Genomic DNA, 19,382 nt, shown 5'->3' with positions numbered 1-19,382 from the left:
TTCATGGTTAGAAAGTCCCAACCTCTTCTTCTCTTTCTTCTGATGATGTAAAAAGTAATCCCACAAGCGAATTTTCAATGATAATGACATCCAACTACAGAGAGAGCAAATCCACAGGATCATATGTCTAAGGACTAAAATGCTCGCTACCTGGAACCATGTTTGGCACTTCTAAGTACATGTGATTCATTCGCTGAGACAAACATTTAGGCGTCTGCTGGGTTCCGGGCTCTATACCAGACACCAAGGCAGGACACGGTGGTGGGCAAGTCATAGGCCACCACCTTAAGGGGTTTCTGAGAATCTAGTGAATAGAGAAATCAGTAGGTGATGTTAATATGGTTTAAATATCATGATCAATAAGGTGATTATATATCCCCACTTGTTGGGGATAGTCTCAATTCAGATACATTATATCAATTTCCCAATTATAGGACATAGGACTCATAGACAAAATGAGGCAGGACATTTAATGCAATATTTGGCGTGGGTTCACAGCGGCCTTTATGGAAGAAATGGTCTCAGCTGAGACCTGCAGGCTTCATAGAGTAAAGGATTTGGGGAGGGTTAGGGAGGAAGGCAGCGGTACAGAAAGTGGAAAGGTGGGCAGTCCAAGCAGTGTGTGCAGACGGAATGAATGAATTAGTGAACATTTAACACAGTGAGTGTGCAAACTCATAGCACATTTCCATTCCTAATGACAGAGCTACCATTTGACGTTTATGCATAACATTTCCTCCAGGTCTTGGAAGGGAAATTTTGTGAAAAATAGATTTTACCCTATTTCTAAAAATAAGAATATTGGGCTGCATGGTATCTATTGTGTCTTGTGGCTTTACTGTTGTACTGCAGAAGACCCCATCCCAAACTACCCGCTGCTGGAAAATGAGAAGCAATCCTTAAAGCCCACCCGATTGTCCCTTTTCTCCCCACGTAGCCACTTAATTATTTCTCACCTCTATTCCAATTGATTTCATTTCTTCAACTTAATTGGACACTTCATGAAGCCTGTCACTCCCTTGTAGCTCCTGTTCTGCACACATTGGCTGATGGTGGCTGGGAGACTGGTGGGGAGGAGGTAGAGGGACCTCTTCTTTTTGGAGGGAGGGAGGGAGGGAGGAAGGGAGGGAGGGAGGAGGAGGTCTTATTACAAATGCTCTTTCTTATGCCGCTTTCCCAGGCATTTTAGTTCAGTGACTAGAGATTGTTTTGTTAATGGTTAGTTTTCAAACTTACTTTTGATGGGCATCTTGCTTTCCTCTTGTTTAGGACCCTCCGAGTTATTGGATATGGCAGACAGCGAAACGTGAGTGTTGCTTTTCATCACGTAGTCTAGACTATTCTTCAGAATATATCTAGGAGAAGAACGCAGTGTCTAGGACATACAGTAGATAATTCCATGTCAGTGATAAAAAGTTCCCTTCTAACTGTATTCATAACTGTGCAAGGCTAATCTTCTAAATCAAAAATTACCCAATAAAAATCGATGGCAAGTGCCGTAACGGTTGCACGCATAGTCTTTGCTATTTATCATTTGCTTAGGTCTTCTTGCAGGCAAGGTACACTTCCGCACTGGTGCACCTTGGACTGCTGAGAAGCCTAAAAAAATACATTTACCTTTCTCAAAATTCTTTTTCAACTAGGGTTTGTGAGAAATTAAGCCCTGATGCTCTAAGCTGTCTTTGCATGTAATGACACCTCTTTGCTGAGTCTAGAATGGAACAATGTCTATAACACAACCACCGGAGAACTGAAAATGGGGTAACTCTGATCATTTTCATGTTCTGAGGTTCAGATGAGTGAAAAAGTCCTCCTCTCTGGGATGGTCCCCAAATGGATAATGTTTGTTTTCAACTCTCCCTCCCCACCTGGCCAGGGCAGCAAAATAGCTGCCGCTCCCCAAAAAGGAACATATAAAGGCTAAACATCTAACTCTGAGAATGAGGTAAAACCACTGGAGAACACCAGAGAAATTAAAAAAGGGATAAAGAATGGGCGGGGCGGAGTGGGCTGGGCTGGGGGGTGGAAGGAGGTATAGTGTAGAGACAGTGGAAATGAATAGAATGAAGGACAAGGGGGAGGGGAATGCCATGAGTTACCAGACACAGAAGAAGCTGTCCGTTGCTACACAGAGCTTGCCCACACACCGTACAGCCTATTGGCTGTACCCCAGTTTGCCTTCTCTAAGGTTTACATTTGCTTTGCAATGAAACGCATTGGCATTAAGTGTCATTTCACTGTTGGATTCCAAATGGGAACATCCTCCTTTTCATGTGCCTGTTAGAGGGGCAGAGCTAGCTGCTTTCCCTCGCCCACTTTCCACACTGACAGGCTGGCCTCCGGCCTGCCACCCACCAGGGACAGCTCTGGTCTGGTTCCTGAACTCCGCCTGTGTCTCACTGGGCGTCCCAGGTCCTCTGTGGCTGCCCCTCCCCTTCCACCTGCCCCTGGCATGGAATCCAGCAGGTAGGCCAGAGCGAGAGTAGGCCTGGTCCTTTGAAGTTGAGTTCCCAGGAGTTTTTCCTCGGAGGGCCAGGTGGTGGTCTGCCGAGCACTGGGCGCCGTGTGATGGGTCTGAGGGCTGTGGTTCCCCACCGCCGCTCCTTGTGTGCTTCATCTGCTGTCCCCCACACTCCGCCCAGATGTATCCAGGGAGAGAATTGCTTCACGGTGTCCACACACATCCACACGCATCAGCCCATCCAGTGGAGCCATGGAGTCTTACCTAAACCAAACATTAGTAGTTGAAAAGGAAATCACTCATCCTAATTAACCAACACTGTTTAAAAAAGAGGCTGAAGTCAGATATTGTGGCTTCCTTGATGACTAACTCCAGGCATTCTTAGCCCCCCCCCCCCCCCCGCCCCACTTCCACCTTCCCCAACATGGGCCCTGCCTGCAGCCAAGGTCTCAGCTGCAGGTAGAGAAAGAGGCTGAGGAACACAGAGCATCAGCCGCAGGGGTAGGATGTACCCTCACCCCTCCCGGCAGCCTCCACCCCCACCCCTGCCCCTTTATGGGTGGTTTCCATTTCGTCTTTGATTTAGGGGTGAGACCGCACTGCACAAGGCTGCCTGCCAGCGGAACCGGGCTGTGTGCCAGCTTCTGGTGGACGCGGGAGCATCTCTGAGAAAGACAGACTCCAAGGTAACTTGATGAGCGAGCGCAAACATCCACCCCCGGGGCCAGATCGCAGGCACCGTCTCCTTTGCTTGTGCCCGCAGCCAAGGCATCCTTTCTGTGCTTATGGAAGTGCCGGGGCTTTGGAAAAAGGAGGAAAAAATAAAGTGCTTCATTTAGAAAAACTGCAGTTTAAATGTATAAGCACAAAGGGAGGGTGTGTGCTTGCCTATGGGGCTTTATAAACCTCTGAACGAACATGCTGGCCTTGGGATATGGGGTTCTCCTCCTGCCGCACGACAACAGCCAAGTAGCAGGGAGATGAGGCTCAAAGACCCAAGAGAGGGGTCAGGGTTATGTTCAAAGACATCGGCCTGGCCTAAGAGAAGACCCTGTGGGATTTATCCTACATCTGCTTAGTCCAGTGTAGCTTAAAATCTGTGGCCTAGGAGGCTCCACATACGGGTGTCCAAGTGACGTCCAATCACTTCCAGGAGGGGAGGGCAGGCTGCCCCAGGAGTGGTTCCAGTTTACAGAGAGCACCCAAGGAGAGGGTTGAAAGCTGGAGTAAAGGAGGAGCTGCAGCTTAGTAGTTTTGACCTAGGACTGCAGTCCATGGCAGAGAGCAGAGGTAACACAGGTCAACCCCACCGAGGGGCCTGGTTAGCTCTGACAATTTTCCAGCACCCCAGGGAGACTCTGAGACAACACAAGTCACTCAACTGCAGAAGGTGGCAGAGAAGACTTTTAATCTGTATGTGTAGATGAGGACTTCATTCAGCAGATAGCGAGGAACCTAAGTTTGGGACCAGTGAATGTAGCCAAGAAACACAGACCAGTGACATAGAAGCCTGATAAAGACTTAAGCCTCATTAGCCTTGTTTAAGTGATGAGCGTCTATGTAGATGCAGTTTTTCCCTGGGGTTTCCTTATGCTGCAGTGCATGCTGGGAAATTACTTTCTTGGGTGACCTCTTTGCCTTCTGAGCCAGTTCCGCGTCACAGTGCGTAATTCTCCACTTCCCCCGCGACTTCCCACGTCCTTGCTCTCTGACTGGGGTTCCCGGTTGCCTCCCTAGACTTCAAACACATTAAGCTGGTCTGTTACCTGTCTGGTTAGCTAATTAGGGATACAATTTCAAATGGTAGGTAATTGCTCAGTGCGGTATTCTTCCCAGCTTCTCTTTGCACGCTAATGCTTTGACATGTAACCTCAACGAGAAACACAAGCCGTGTGGGCGGGATCAGTGGAGCCCGTGATCTGAGGTCGAGTCGGCTTTGCTTACCACACAAAAGACTAGTCTTATGCTCAACTCAGATCATAAAAAGAAAGCGATGAGCACCAAGAAATAGAAGGACAAACAAGACTGGGAAGGAGACGGGGCCCCTGAGCAAATCGCTCTTTTTTTTCTTTCTACGTTTTTGTATCAGATTAATGGGCTCAATGTTCCTTGAGATTTCTTCCTGTTCTGTGTTATGCGTGTGTGTGCTTTTTTCCCAAAACACAAACAACTTTATTATTTTTATGGTTATGTCTATTTTTCTCTCTCATTTTCTTAAATAGGTAAAGTCATACTCTACATGCTATTGTATGACTTAAGTTTTCACCCAACATTATGTTCTAGAGATCTTGCCCTATGAAGTATTATAGGCATGCTTTATCCTTTCCAGGCATCCTTTGTTTTTCCATTTTGGAATTTGGTGTTAGGTGAAAGCATCAGATATGATTATTATGACTGAATCTTCTGGATTTTTTTGCGCGGGGGGGGGGGGAGAAGCAATATCTTGAGAATTTCTCTTAGTAGAGAATAGTTCCTTAAAAATAGCTCAAAGTCCCACCCTAACCATCCCCCCTGAATATTCAGAAGTTATAGGAATTCCAACCTCATTAATGTTGAAGTAAAGACAAGATAATCTATTAATACTATAAACAAGTTGAATAAAGTTGTTACCATAACTTTAAGCTAGTGGATGAATGTTAAATCCCAACTAAACTAAACTTTTAGAAAGAGTCCAGAGCCACTGTTATTTCCTTTTGATCCCCTGCCCGACATACCCCTGGAGGCCACTAGGAACAGACTTAATTGAGGTTGACACTATCCATTGTGATAGCTGAGCTGTGACAGATGACACTATCAACTTGTGTGCATTTATACAGAGAGCTCTTTCCTTAGTACAATGTCATGCCTCTCTCTTGTCCTTAGAACATAATACCACTTACTTAGATAGATAAAACTGTTATTGAACAAAAAGAACAGTTTCAAGGAGTATTAAGTAATATCAATAGGCATTCAAAAGAAAATAATCTTCCCTCCTTTTATTGCTGATTTCTATTAATTGGCCGCATTTCAAAATTATCATGTGTGCATGCCTCTGTGTGTGTGTGTGTGTATAAAAACATATAGCATTAGAATAGGCTGCAAGACATTATATAATTATTTAAAATGATGCAGAAGAATATTTAGTGACAAAATAGTTGGATGTATTATTCAGCAAAAAAGCGTGTTATATAACAGCATCTAAGCAAAGCATGGGTTTATTTTGATTAAAATAACTATGTATAGAGCTATAAAGAAAGAAAAATAGCTACTCTATAGAAGGTTAACAATGGATATCTTAGTGTAGTGGATTATATTCTTATTTTCTTCTTTATGCTTTTCTACTTTCCCAAGATTTCTTTAATCAACATCCATCACTTTTATAGTCAGAAATTGACTCACTTTTTGGAGAGAGGAGAATGCTCTAAATTAGGGAGAACTTAATTGAAGTCTTTGAAACCAGCAGAGAAACCCTTTTAGATTGTTATGACCAACGCGTCCTCTCGGAATCTGCTTGGTGCTTCCCCGAATAAGTATAAGAGAGAGCCCCAAACTAGGAGTCGATGACTTGCTTTCCTATTTATCTACTCAGTGATTTCTATCCGCCTCCTTCCCCAGAGGATCTGGGTTCCAAAACTCACTGTGCTACCGTTCCTGCTGTGCACTCAGTTAGACTACACAATTCTCCGTTTCTTTAGAGGAAACCCCACCTGTCAAAAGTGTTGGTTCCTTTCTCTTGAACTTACCCATCTGCCATGTTCCACGGGACGCTGCTATCAGGTAATAGATGGGAAAGTGTCTCGTGAACTCTAAAACAGTAAACATGGAAAGCCCCTGATTAGTGAGTGACTTTTGAGTATCTCTGTGGATCTTTAACAAAATCTCATCCTAAGTGTTTGTGTTTCTTTCCTTTTTCACTTTTACCTACAGGGTAAGACACCTCAAGACAGAGCTCAGCAGGCAGGGGACCCTGATTTGGCTGCTTACCTAGAAAGCCGTCAGAACTATAAGATCATTGGCCATGAAGACCTGGAGACTACTGTTTGACCCTGATAAATGGACAAAGAGGACCTGAGCGAGCATATCATCCGTGCCCACATGGCGATCGGGCAGCTCCCCTGGCAGAAGCTGATGGAATCCATAAATCTGTCTCTCTCCTGCAAGAGTCTATCTGGGACCGTGCCACCAGTTTTTAAGGGCTACCAAGGCGTACAACAAAACAGGATAGCCCACAAAGGGCGAGAGGCAGGATACCTGGAGATTTGTGGAGTACGAGTTCCACAAACTTTGATTCTTATCGCTTCCAGCAAGTAGCATGAACTGTGTCCACCTGTATCATTTATTTTAAAGATTCAAAGGATGTTCGTATAAATGGCACTGCTCCCTCTCCCCCCATGCATTCATCCATCTTCCCCTGTACCACATGGCTCTCCTATGACTACCCATCAATTGACAAAATGAGGTATGATCTCTTCTCTTTACCTTCAGTCTTTGAAGACCACAGGCCTGTCTGAAGGTCTTTGAAAACCCTCTGGATGTTCTGCAGAATTATAACTCTTCAACCCCTTCCATCGCCAAGACTAAACATACCAGAACAATTAGTGATGGTTTTTGCATGTCTCTCCTCCCTCCCCAGTCCCTTTCCATCATCTAGGAGCTGGGAGGTGCCACATGGGTAATGTCAACTTGTGCATTGTACCTCTGAGGTACAGTGAGGTGGCGCGGGAGTTGCCTGTTCTCAGAGGGACTGCAGAGAGGTAACCCAGGAGTTGGCCCTGGTTGCGGGGCTATTGCCCACGGCCACAAAGGGCAGGTTCAGCTTGGGCTGTTTGTACAGCTCCGTACTGCCTGTGTAGCCATCTTTGCCTTTTGCTGCAATTGAGATGAGCAATGGATTCAGCGGAGGCCCACGGCTAGTTTGCAGAAGAGCTCAACCCAAGTGCTATTTCAACTGCAGAGCAGAAAACCACGTGTGGGAACTGTGGTTACAGGAAACAGAGCTCTATGCCAGCGTTTACTTCGAGACTTTTTTTTTGAGTGATAATGGAAAGCAGGCAAATGGACTTGAAATAAAACAGCAGAAGCAAAAGTAGCAACATATGTCAAAGAAACTCAAGTAAGAAAACAGTCGCTGGAATGTTGCACAGGGGCTAATGAGTACTGACTCTCGGGTACAGTGGTGTGGGGGAGGGCCATTTTCGGTTTTCCTCCTAAGTTTTTGGTTTTCATTACCCCAAGTACACCCTGTCCCAAGGACAAAGCCTCGCTGTGTGAGTTTCACTGCCGATATTCAAGACGTGTGACCCTTTCTGATGGATGCCTCACCTATTCCTTGTCAGGTCCCACGGTCATACCTGATAGCACTCAAGCCCCATTTACATGTACAGGGTAATCTAATATATTATTTTCTCTATTTTCTTCTGTCAGAAAGCTCTTAGTGCAAAGCACTGTGGGAGCCCAGCCAGGAATGTCTCTCTCACAGTGGGATGGTAACACCTAATCCTGCCACAGATCAGTCAGTACTTATAGGTGCCCCTCTTAGGGACTCTGTGATCATTAAAATATTAGGAGAAAAGGTCTTCTAACTTCTGGTGAAAATGTCTATGTGACTGGGATGTAAGTCAGAAATGAAAGTGGTGATCAAGGGGTTTGCTTTGAATGAAATATCTGTTTTCAGAGCTTTTCTCCATTTTGCTCCTAGACGTAAGCAACATGCTTCCTTACTGTTTCTGCATGTGAGCATAAATGATTGCTTCTCTACATTTAATTTAAAGATCCAGTGGTGATGCGTTGCTTATCTGAATCACATCTGGATCACATATCATTATGAAAGTACAGATACGATATACTCTTCAGTGGGAACAGCCTCTCAGCGGATGGGCCTCGAGTCTCTCCTTAGTCGTTTGAAAATCAAATGGCCGGCATTATTTTCCACTCTGGGAGGGAGGGTTGGATGTGAGTCCCCCCTTTCCACAGATCGGCCTTAGCAATGGAACTATCGTTTGGGTTTTCTGGCAAGGGGAGGAGGGACTGCAGTAGATTGGTTCCAGAAAAGCTGGAAAAAATAAGGCTCCCGGAGAATTTAATCACTGGGCTTCTGCTGGGAGTTTTACAATTGGTGGGACTGTCAAGGAGATGTTGTGATGACAGAAATATAATCCTTAAAACAGACTGAAATCTGGCTTTGAATGGTGCCTTCCATCCCCTATACCGAGTCAAACTCTTAGGCGAGCAGACAGTTACCCAGCGGCCATTGCTGGGAGGAAGAACTATTTTCACCACCTACCTTCTTGGATTTCTCTGGGGTGCTTCAAAGCAGCTCAGAGAAAACTTAGGGTACAGGTGGCTGTGGGCCAATTCAAATAGCTCCCACCGAAGTCACAAGTAAATCCCCTGGAATGAAAATAGATGACGTACTGACGGCTGTAAGGGTCTTGGAACATTTGGAAATTGTTCAACACCAACAAAATAAATAAATAAGTCGTAGAGTCCTGTGTTATTGATGGAGAGCAATATACGACCAAGGCAAATACCTCTTTAAAAAGCAAACACCCCCAGGATTTGGGCTTTCAAAAAAAAAAATCAAAAATGAGCAAAAAACAGTTACATATTTAATGGCTTCAACATTACATCTACTTCCTGTAGCATTTTATTTTTTAATTGATCATTGCATGTGACAGTCCTGGGCTTTAGACAGGCTAAGACCATATGCTGCAGGGGTTTTCAGCTCAGCTTTGCTAGATAGTACCCGCTTTTAACCGGCCCTCGGGAAGTATAGACACAACTGGTCTGGCCCCAGCCTGAAAACCGACATAACTTTCATTTAAAACACATAAAACTATATACCAGGAGAAATATCGTTTTCTACAAAACCTACTGAGACTACTGCAGAGCGGCTGGCTCAGCTGACATTCCTTTCTGTTTGGCTCAGAGGAGCCCTTAGCGTTGGGGCCCTGTCTGCTCTGGGATACCATTTTTAGATCGGACTGATAGAGGGATGAGGAATGGAGTGTTATTAAAAGACAACATGATATAACTTTAAAGGTAGTCATGTTTGAAGCCTTCTATTCCAGTTTTATACAATTAATGAAACAGAACCCAGTTAAGCTGTGCCTTATCACGTTCAAGGACGTGGTACAGCACAGAAGCCAAGAAGGAAACAAAACCACGGCTGGGAATTGCACTTTGAGAGTTCTGGTTACCTCCATAGAGGTTACAGCCTAAAACAGATGCAATTTCTGAAACAGAATTTCGCTGAAACAGTCCTGAAATTAGCGATGACTGATGGGAAACCTCGCATCCCCAGAAGCCCCCCATCTTTTCATATGAGCTGGTTTTAGTGCTTGGGCAGATCTGCCTGCATTGAAAGGTGCTCTGCAGGTAGTTAATTTTCACCTGGACCCAGTGACAGATTCTTTGCTGAAGGGTTTCTGAAATTTATTTACTAGATTCTCAAAAGATCCGTGTCTTCAAGAATGTGGGGCAGCAACTTTATTATTTACATGCCAACTTTATTTAAAATATTTAGATTTTTTTAAGTTATAAAAGTAGAACCTGCTTTTTATAAAAAGTTCTAAGACCATAGGTGAGTATCACATGCCAGGTCAAGGTGTTCCTCTGTGCTATGCAGTGTCCTCATCCCACTTTCTGGAGATCAATAATGTTAACCTGATAAACATATAAACATTGCTGCCTGTATGTCATGTCAGAAATACTCTGTGCCTATGCCACCGCCCCCACAGAAATGTATTTATTTGTATATATATGTGTGTGTATATACCATACACACAGAGATTGAATAGGTTTAACGAAGAGAAAACATTTTAGAAGCATGCTAGTCATCTGCATATGTCTAGTTAACACCCACAGGCCAAGAAAGGTAAGAGAGAATTTCCATGTATTCATTGCTGTTTCTACTGTTACTAAGCTTAGCTCTGTTACTCACACCACTTCTGTTGCACATGGCATTTGCTAGTGCCATGAAATCCATGACCAAGAGGTTTTGTGGTCACTTATGTTACTGTCCATGAAACATGACCCCTACCTGAGCCCAGAGACTTGTTTGGATCTCAAGTGGAGGGTTTCTTTCTGTGTGATGCTTATATACACTCTTCCCAAAGCTGACTTTCTAGGACCAGCCCTCAATAGGTTGCCCAATGGTATTTCATCAGGGTGAGCTGTTGCTAGGAAAGTGTAGTAACTCGGATGTGGGCTGAGGTCGGAGTAGCTTGGCTTCCTTCCAGTCGGAGTAGCTAATGAGATCACTGAAACAGCATGATATTTCATGCAATTATGCTATTTAAAAGTAAAATGGATCGTTGTTAAAATGGCTCATCATAACCATCAACTAAAACTACTCATTGCTCTACTTAAATGGATTTTCATTTTAGAAAAAAAAAAGTAGAACATGCATTAAATGAGAGACTTTTCTAACTAATCTTAAACATTTGTTTATATAGTATAAAATATTCCAGGTTTTATAGAACCATCTCTGAGCCTACTTTTTCATTCTCTGAATTGCATACTCAGCTGGTTTGTGAGTCTTGCAGCTTTTTTCTCTGCCAGGCCTCCCAGATTGACCCTTGGCAGCATCATCCCTTTTCTGGGACTTCGTCATCATTCATCTCTGGCCCCTCTGATTGTCTGACCCTGTCCACGGTCCTCGTCCTGGACTCACTGCCTCTACCTCCAGTCATTTTCTTTTCATGCAGATACAAAATCGTCCTCAGCTATTATACTCAAAATGGATCAAAATGAAATTACCCTCTGGGACAAATATCCATTTTTATCCATTTTGCCCGAAGGACAAATACGTGTCCACTGACCTTGATCAGCTTACAGAGCTCCAGCAAGCCTTTCTCTGAGAAGCAATCTGCCAGAGAGGTTTAGCAAATGTCTGTCTTAGTCACACCAGGGGGGCAGGGGAGTCCACAGTCATGAAAGCTTCTTCCACATCAAACGATATCAATAATGTGTGCCCTAGAAGTCACCTGCGTGACCGGATTATATATGTGTTACAGCCGTGTGGCGGTCTGTGGATTTTAGGCTGTCTCCCATAGTTTAGTGAGAAACCTGAAGACAGGAACTAAGCAAGATGTTGTGCCCTGGGCAACCTGCTCACCCAGGATACTGAGTCATTGAACTGGTCCCAAAAGGAAGCAAGAAAAAAAAATTCTAAAACTGTGGAAGCATTATATTTTAAAGTAGAGATCTGAATATTGGATGGTATCCTCATAGTGGACGATTCCAGGGTATGTGTGTGTGTGTGTATATATATATATGTTCAGTTATTCAATCATTCTACATACAATCATGTTTGTGAACCAGTCACATGCTTTTGTATTTAGTCATTTATTTTCAATACACAATTTACTCTGATGCAGGCACCATACTAAGGACATAATGAATACAGGAAACAAAATTATTGACCTCATGGAGCTGACAGCTTAGGAGAAAAGACAAATTCCATTGTGCGAAGTTCTGTGCAGGAGAAACCCCGGTTCCTCTGGCTGTGAGCAAGGGAGGGGGGTTGCTCAGCCAGGGCTTTATGATGCAGGTCACTCTGTAGCCAGCAATGTTTTACTTCCAGGAACTATGAAAGGAGAATATGAATATGCAAGAGGACTAATGATATTTTGCATTTCCTTTTCCTCAAAGTCTTGGTACTGTTCTTAAAATTATATATGAAACCAAGACTTTAAGATGGTAACGTAGAAACACTACTAAAATGAAAGCTAACAATCACTTAACTTATCCTATATCTCAAGGACATCACTAGAAACCATAGGAAATATTTGCAGTGGGTTTGGTTAAATATAAAGAAGATGAAATATAAATATCGTCAAAGAGTGGAGTAGGCACCCTGGCAGAGCTATAAAATTTCGGCCACTGATAGTATTTAACCCTTTGTGTGCCATGTGTAATTGCTAAAATTCATGTGAGAAATGCCAAGCTATTTTGCTGAGAAATGCAGAGTTTATGAAAAATGTCTGTAAAACATTATTATTCATTCCATTGTTATTTACATTGATAGCCATCGAAAAAAGAGTCGCTGGGAACAACGCTGGCACTTTTGGAAAAATTTGTCAGCATCGCTCACACAACGACGTTGGCACTCAAAGGGTTAAACAGGACACACACACACACACACACACACACACACACACACACACACACACACACACACACACACACACACACACACACACACACACACACACCCCTTGAGAGATGTTGTGACTAGAGACCTGTGACCTGAGAGGGCTGGAATTAGGTTCTCTGAGTTTTTAAGTTTTTCTTTTAAAATGACTTTGTGGAATGGCAGGATTTCATTTGAAAAATTTATGAACATCTTGACTTTTAATCTTTGAAACATCGCTTTGTAAGTGAGAGTCTCTGAAATCTTGGGGACAATGACCGTTAGTTATAATTTAAAACATCTTTAAACCAACTATGCATAACGGTAAGAACTATTGAAAAGAAAGTATACTCAGATGTACGGCATACTCAAAAATACCTCTGGAGCATTATGCATTTTGATGAATGTTCGTTCTTAGGCATTCTTAAGTAATTCCTATTAGAAATCTGTTTTACTGTCTGTCTAATACAAAAAAAAAAAAAAAAAAAAAAAAAAAAAACGTGCTGCGATTTGATATTCTTAGAATTAAATGTAATCTAATGCAACCACAGAAGAAAATTCAGCCTAACAGACATTTGGAAGCCAAGTCCACGTACATGAAAGGCAATCATGGAAAACGCCTTGGCTTCTGCTACTGGCAAGCTAATCACAAGGGGTAGCTTACCCATAGAAATGAGAAAGTGATGATTCTGGGTTTTCCCCATTTTCCAAAGTTTCAATATTTTCAGCCAAATGGCATCTGCAATGGGAGCCTTTGGTGGTGGGAATAATTGGAACGATCTTGTTTCTTCTCAATCTTTAAGTGAAACACATATAATTTTCAATAGAACATAGCTTAAATGACTCCAGGCTGTACTCTTTGTTATAACAATTTCAGTAATTTAAAAAATGTCAGTGTTTTAGCATTTTGTTGTGTTTTTTGACACTTTGGGTTTTTAATACTAACTCATGAGGTGGATAATGCTGATAATACATTTTGGATGAATAAATGGAATATCAGAGCAGTGAATTCAACTTGCACAGATCTGTATAGTAATTGGTAGAATTCCAGCCAGGCTATTATCTTTAGACATTATAGACTAACATGCCTGCAATAGATATTTTCTGAGTAAATAATTTTCCACCATTGTCTTCAATATTGTTTTACATCAATCATTCAGATTTTGGTTAATTAGAAAAACATTTACCTTTGATCCCACAGTAAGAATTGGTTAGAACCGAGAATGAGAAGTTACAAACTCAAGAGCATTAACTGTCACTGGCTTACCGTCTTGGACATATTTCAAAGGAAAAAAAAAGGTCATGTGTTTTGGTACCAGGGTGGATTTCATGAGAAGATATTAACATGGAGAGTGACTCACTGGCTTTCCTACGTTGTGATTCTCAGTATTTAAAAATCTTAGTACAGCAGGTCCTCGAATAACGTTGTTTGTTTCAAGATTGTTTTGTTAAAATGTTGATGAGATGCCATAAATTTAATTCACTTAATTAATCTATGGAAAATTGCTTTCATTATATGTCACTGATCACGCTTAGCAAGGGCCTACTGTACCGTTTTCTCTCCTTGGAGGTCACTATTGAAGCGATACTGTTTCCTTATGCTGCACCCGAAAGTGTTGAAATGGTCTTGCCATTCGAGATTCCAGAGCTCTAAGCCTGTGGCCGGGTTTGCAAACCTCAGCGCGTCATACATAATCACACACGCAGAGGCTATGTTGCACTGCACTTGACGGGGAGAGAACAAACAGGCCTGAGATCTTCTTCCATTCTGAATCTCACACGGCACAAGGCTTCTTCTCTCTGGACCGATTGGAGAATGTGTGCCAGAGGAATGTCTGATGTGGAAGGGAGTCACAATTGGATCAAGAACAGGAATGTTTGGAGGATGCGGGTTAAGGAGGATTGTTACTTTCAAGCTCCGTAGGGCAGATGATTTGCAGACTAAAACCAGGACAGAGAGACCAGGCATGGAAGGATTTATTATTTTCCTAAACAATACACCCACACACACACACACACACATAAAATGGATTGGACTTTCTAAAAAACAAAGAGAACATATCACAGCTAATATTTCTTCAAGTATTTAAGTGAAAATGGAACTGAACTGGGGATCATGTAAAAGCAATTCCTTAATTGTAAGGGAGCTTGAACTAACAGACTCCTGTGACATATTCCAGGTTTAGATTTCTCTGACTTTAGGTTGAAACGGAACTCAGTTAGAGCCCCCCACCCCGCTTTCTCAGGATGGCAATGAAAGTGTTTTTATAAAAACACCAGTCATCGTAAATATATTCCAGGTCATTTAGAAGCAGGTACTTCATGATCCTAAAGCAATTTGATTTGTTTACACACACACACACACACACACACACACACACACACTTTGTTCATTGCCAACCAGTTCCCTAATCTCCTGAATAAGATATGTTTCTACTAAGTCCAAAGACTCACAAGTTCAAGAATGAAAGGGAAAACGAAGGACCCGCCGTTCATTTTCCTTTCCTTTCTACCCATTTGTCATCTGGAGTGTGCAGCTGGGATTGGGACTTGGAGAAGGAGCAGAAGACCTCTATATTTTCTGATAAAAAAGCTGTCATGGAGGCAGTTTCTGTAACTTATTGCCCTCAATAGGGCTTAACCTCATCTGGCCAGACTAGTGGGTCTATCACGTTTCTGTTTAAGGGGCCTACAGTTTTCACTGCCCTTCTTTCCTTCCACGATAACTAGGCCTGAGTCTTACATTTCAAGTCAGCCAGACAGGGAGGGAGTTGGTCTTGAGAAAGTCTGAGGAAGTGGGCCCATACCTGGGGTATCGCTTAGGGAGCTGCTCCCACCCCTCCCCCTTCACGCCACTCCTTGTCCCTCACTTGGAAAGGTGAAGGAAGAGCAGAGTGATGGGGAAAGGAAAAAAGATTCTCAAGAGTAGTCGAATAATAAGGCTCTGGTCTTAACCCAAATTACCATGGTAACTCACAAATAAATAATATATGCCCTCAGCCACCTTTGATCCTCATGACAAGCAAATTCAGGAGCTACAGAAAAAGACTGAACTCAATCAGATTGGTTTCAAGGGAGGGGATCATCATGAAAATTTTAATATATGCAGTTTAGACTAAGTAGATTACCTGTGGAATTTAAGGGGAAAACAGGGCTCCACTAATAGAATTTTCTAACAGAACTGTCTGAAGGACTGGGTTGCTTTTTTAAAAAGACTTTCAAATCCTCATAGGAAGTTGGACCTGTCCACAGACTGGTGTTGGTCTATAATTAAATGTGAGAAAAATAAGGACAATGTAGGGAGTTCTTCTCAAATCCAACTATGTTCAATCTTAACAAATTCAAAGACTATCTGACTTTCTGATTGCAGGGTTCACATATAACCTTTCTTCTTTAAATATTAGAAAGATAGGAAATGTTTACAAATTGTCATTATTTAGAAAAATGAACAGAAGACAACCCTAAACTGGTTACCCTATTTTTAAAAAAATGTATGGGTGATTCTCTCAACTATGTTGGCAAAAGTTATCACTTTTAAGACACATTCTAGCTTTGTTATTTAACTGCACCTTGTGTAATGAATACAAATGGTTCCTGACCTTTTGGGTTTCATTAACAATACAGATTTTCATTCGCTGCCTCACCTCCTCCATTTGTTGGACTGAGGCTCTGATCACATGAATAATTTCTGATGCAACTAGAAGCTGGATTGATGCTAACATCCTGATTGGGGGCTGGGAAGTATGGGGCCTCTGTCACCCTGGGAAGTGATATTTGAAACTTTAATACACAAAATATCCTAATAAAATTAGAATATTTTGCAGAACACATCTTTGAAACAGTTAGTGTCTGACTTAGTCTTAGTAAAGGTGAGCTAGCCTCTTTCTTGTGTAAATTACCAATAGTTAAGTGGGCAACCATGCATCTGAATATGATATGGACCATAGCTGATTGAAAAGGAGGAAAACCATTCCTGGAAATAATAAAGGAATAGAGAGGACCACCGCAGTTCCATAAGAACGACTGTATTTCCCTTTGATTTCTGAGTGAGAAACGGTTCCTGGCCAGCCAGAGTACCCTTGGCTGTGGGTAGTCTGCCTCCAAAGGGTACATCTGTACAAAGAGTTTCAGACACATTATAAAGGGCTCTTTCATAATTTCTGATTCTGCCCTATCACATCCCAGAGCCATGATTTTGCAAAGCTGCCAGCTGGCAGGTGCATAAAATAAAAAGTAGCAGCTGTGGCAATAGGCTGATGAAGTTTTTTTTCCAGGTACAGTGGGATCCAGATAATATGAAATGGAGGGAGGGTGGGTGGGAAGGGTAGGGTTGGGAAGGGAAGAATGGAGTTTTTTGTAACAAAGTCATAAAGTATTTTTCCCTAATTTTCTTGCATTTCCTATTTATATAAAGTATCTTGATCACTGTGTTGCTCTACAGAGATTTTCAACGGAATTAATTTGGGAGACTGAACTAATCTCTGAAAAAGAAATCGACTAGTTACAGTTACTTTTTTGGATAATTTTTCTGTATTGTGAATTGTGTGGAAATGTACAGAATAAAAAATAAGAAATATAATTAGTTTCTTTTCTTCTTTTACTGGCTGCTAGATATGATTGGAGTGAATACCGTGCTTAATGGTGGTTAAATTAGGTTTTCAAAACCAGGAGGTAAGCGAAGAGTTGGCCGTCAGAGACAGCACAAACTCAAAGGGATCGCTGATAAGGCAGACTTTTTTTGTAATGAGTTCTGCTGTCAAGATGGACTAATAGAGGCCAGGTTTTCCCTTCCACCTAAATAAAAACATTTATATGTAGTAAAACAATAATCGTTAAGACCTCAGGTTAAAAAAAAAAGTGATTATTTCACAGACTTCCGAGTTTCCAGGCAGTGGCTCAGGGAGGGGAAATTGAGGCAGAGATTAGTATATTCTTTGAGTTGGGGAGACAGAGCTGAGAGTTGGGGAGACCAAGGCAGCTACAGCTTACAGAGAATCAGAGAGAAGTGCACAAAGCAGTAACCCTGCAGATCTGCACAGAACCCCCATAAATATTCAATAAAACATGTATGTATATGAAGACACCACCGGAGTCTGGAGAAAGAATCATCCAAGATGCTTACAAGGAACAACGGGCAGCTCACGCAAGGCTGGGAATAATGGCTGTTGCCACTAGCCACGCGGGACCCTTAGCATCCACTGTTTTCCCACTGCAGCCCCGTGTTCTCTCCCTCTCCGGCCTCGGAGCTAATCACTGTGATGGCTTTGTGTGACTCTCAGCACATCCTCACCTTTGCTTCTTTCTTCCACTTCTCAACTTCAGTGAACTTCATTCCCTGCCATAGCTGTAAACTTTTACATTTTATCTTGTACCAACATTACAAGCTCTATATGTTGGCCAACTTTTTATTCTAAGGGTTGAAAGCCAAGAACATGGAGTTTCATTGGCATGGCATGTTAATGTATACAGAAGCAAACAATGGGCGACAACTGTATTTGCCTCTGGTACCTTTCAAGAACGATGAAACAATGTTCCTGTCATCGAAGCAAATAGTTTCTCTTTTCTTACTTTTTTGTTTTTTTGATTGCTCTGCTTCCTATTTGGACTCTTTGATAGTCTTTATGAATTTCTTTGATGTTGGTTATCTTTCTTTGTTCTTGTTGAAAGATAAAACACACAATTTTTAAAAAATATGTTACCAGTATCATTTAGCTCCTTAAATCATTTTTGGAACCCATTCTATTCTTTCTCCTCAAGGAATTCTTCTAAGTGTTTATTGGCTTCTGGTTCTAATTCTGATGGATTATGTCCTAGGCATATTGTACAATAATCATCTTATGATTTTCTTTTTTAGACTATTTTTTCGTTTTAAATAAATTCTTTAATTATGTACATCTGTTTATTTTATTTTATTTTTCTACTTCTTCTTTGGACTTCCACATTTGTCTAATCACTTCCTGACATGCACACATTCCTTAGTTTCTTGATTTACTGGAATATAGCCACAAATTGCTTATTAAGACTCAGCACTTGGGAAATAAATTCTCAGTGCTTGCGTGTCTGAAAATGTCTATTTTATCCTTTACTTAGAGTTTGTCTGTCTTAGGAGTTCTGGTTCCAACAATATTTTTCACAAGGCCCGTGTGCTTTGTGAAAACCAGAAGTTCATTTAGAAATAGATTAAAAGCACAGACTCATATGCTATGGTAGCAAGATGACTCCAGAAACCATGTCCAACAACTTTATTTTGCAGAGATGAAAACTGGCTCAAAGAAAGGAAAACATTGCCGGAGATCACACAGCTAACTAGTGGCAGGGAGAGGTCACCAGGCTCAGGGACTCCTCATCTGAAACTTGTATTGTAGTACTGTGTTCAATGCTGGGGAATCCGTCTGAAGGAGCTATTGGGATGAAACCAACATTTGTGGCAGAAGAGAACAATACACTGACTTCCATCCTCAGCTCTCCTCCTGAGCAGCCGAGTATGCTTTTTGCTTTCCTTGGCCCCGGTTTCTCATCAAGATTCTACAACTGATGGTCTACGTCTTCTTTTTTTCTTTCCAGTGGTGGGATTCTCTGGAAGAGATCTTTAAAAAAATTGTTTTTACCTGCTCTCACCTCTTATCTCTGCTGTTCATTATGTTGTTGTTGTTGTTGGCAGCCGTCCGTCTCGGGAGACGATGGTGTAGCTTCTTAAGAGTCTATCTGCACCGCCGAGAATGGCTGTGCAGTCCGACTCGGGAGTGACACGGTATCTGTCTCCTCCCGTGTTGAATCGACATCTTGCGATGACGCTGGAGTGTCCTC

General features: G+C 42.2%; 1 protein-coding gene across 3 annotated transcripts in view; it reads left to right on the top strand.

Annotated features, from left to right (window-relative positions):
• Positions 1 to 8,925, top strand: part of DGKI (diacylglycerol kinase iota) — a 249,460-nt gene extending 240,535 nt beyond the window's left edge. For 2 of the 3 annotated variants that reach the window (XM_090287561.1, XM_090287559.1), the window contains 3 exons: positions 1,270 to 1,306; positions 3,048 to 3,147; positions 6,368 to 8,925. In XM_090287561.1, the coding sequence (XP_090143687.1) occupies positions 1,270 to 1,306; positions 3,048 to 3,147; positions 6,368 to 6,484 (254 nt within the window). In that variant the 3' untranslated portion in view covers positions 6,485 to 8,925. The remainder of the gene's footprint in view (positions 1 to 1,269; positions 1,307 to 3,047; positions 3,148 to 6,367) is intronic. The other variant, XM_090287560.1, reaches the window with a different exon arrangement.
• The last annotated feature ends 10,457 nt before the right edge of the window (positions 8,926 to 19,382 follow it).

This window comes from Furipterus horrens, unplaced genomic scaffold (assembly GCF_987537825.1).
Source record: "Furipterus horrens unplaced genomic scaffold, mFurHor1.1.pri manual_scaffold_9, whole genome shotgun sequence".
NCBI classification, from domain to species: domain Eukaryota; kingdom Metazoa; phylum Chordata; class Mammalia; order Chiroptera; family Furipteridae; genus Furipterus; species Furipterus horrens.
This window is presented reverse-complemented; position numbering and strand designations above follow the sequence as displayed.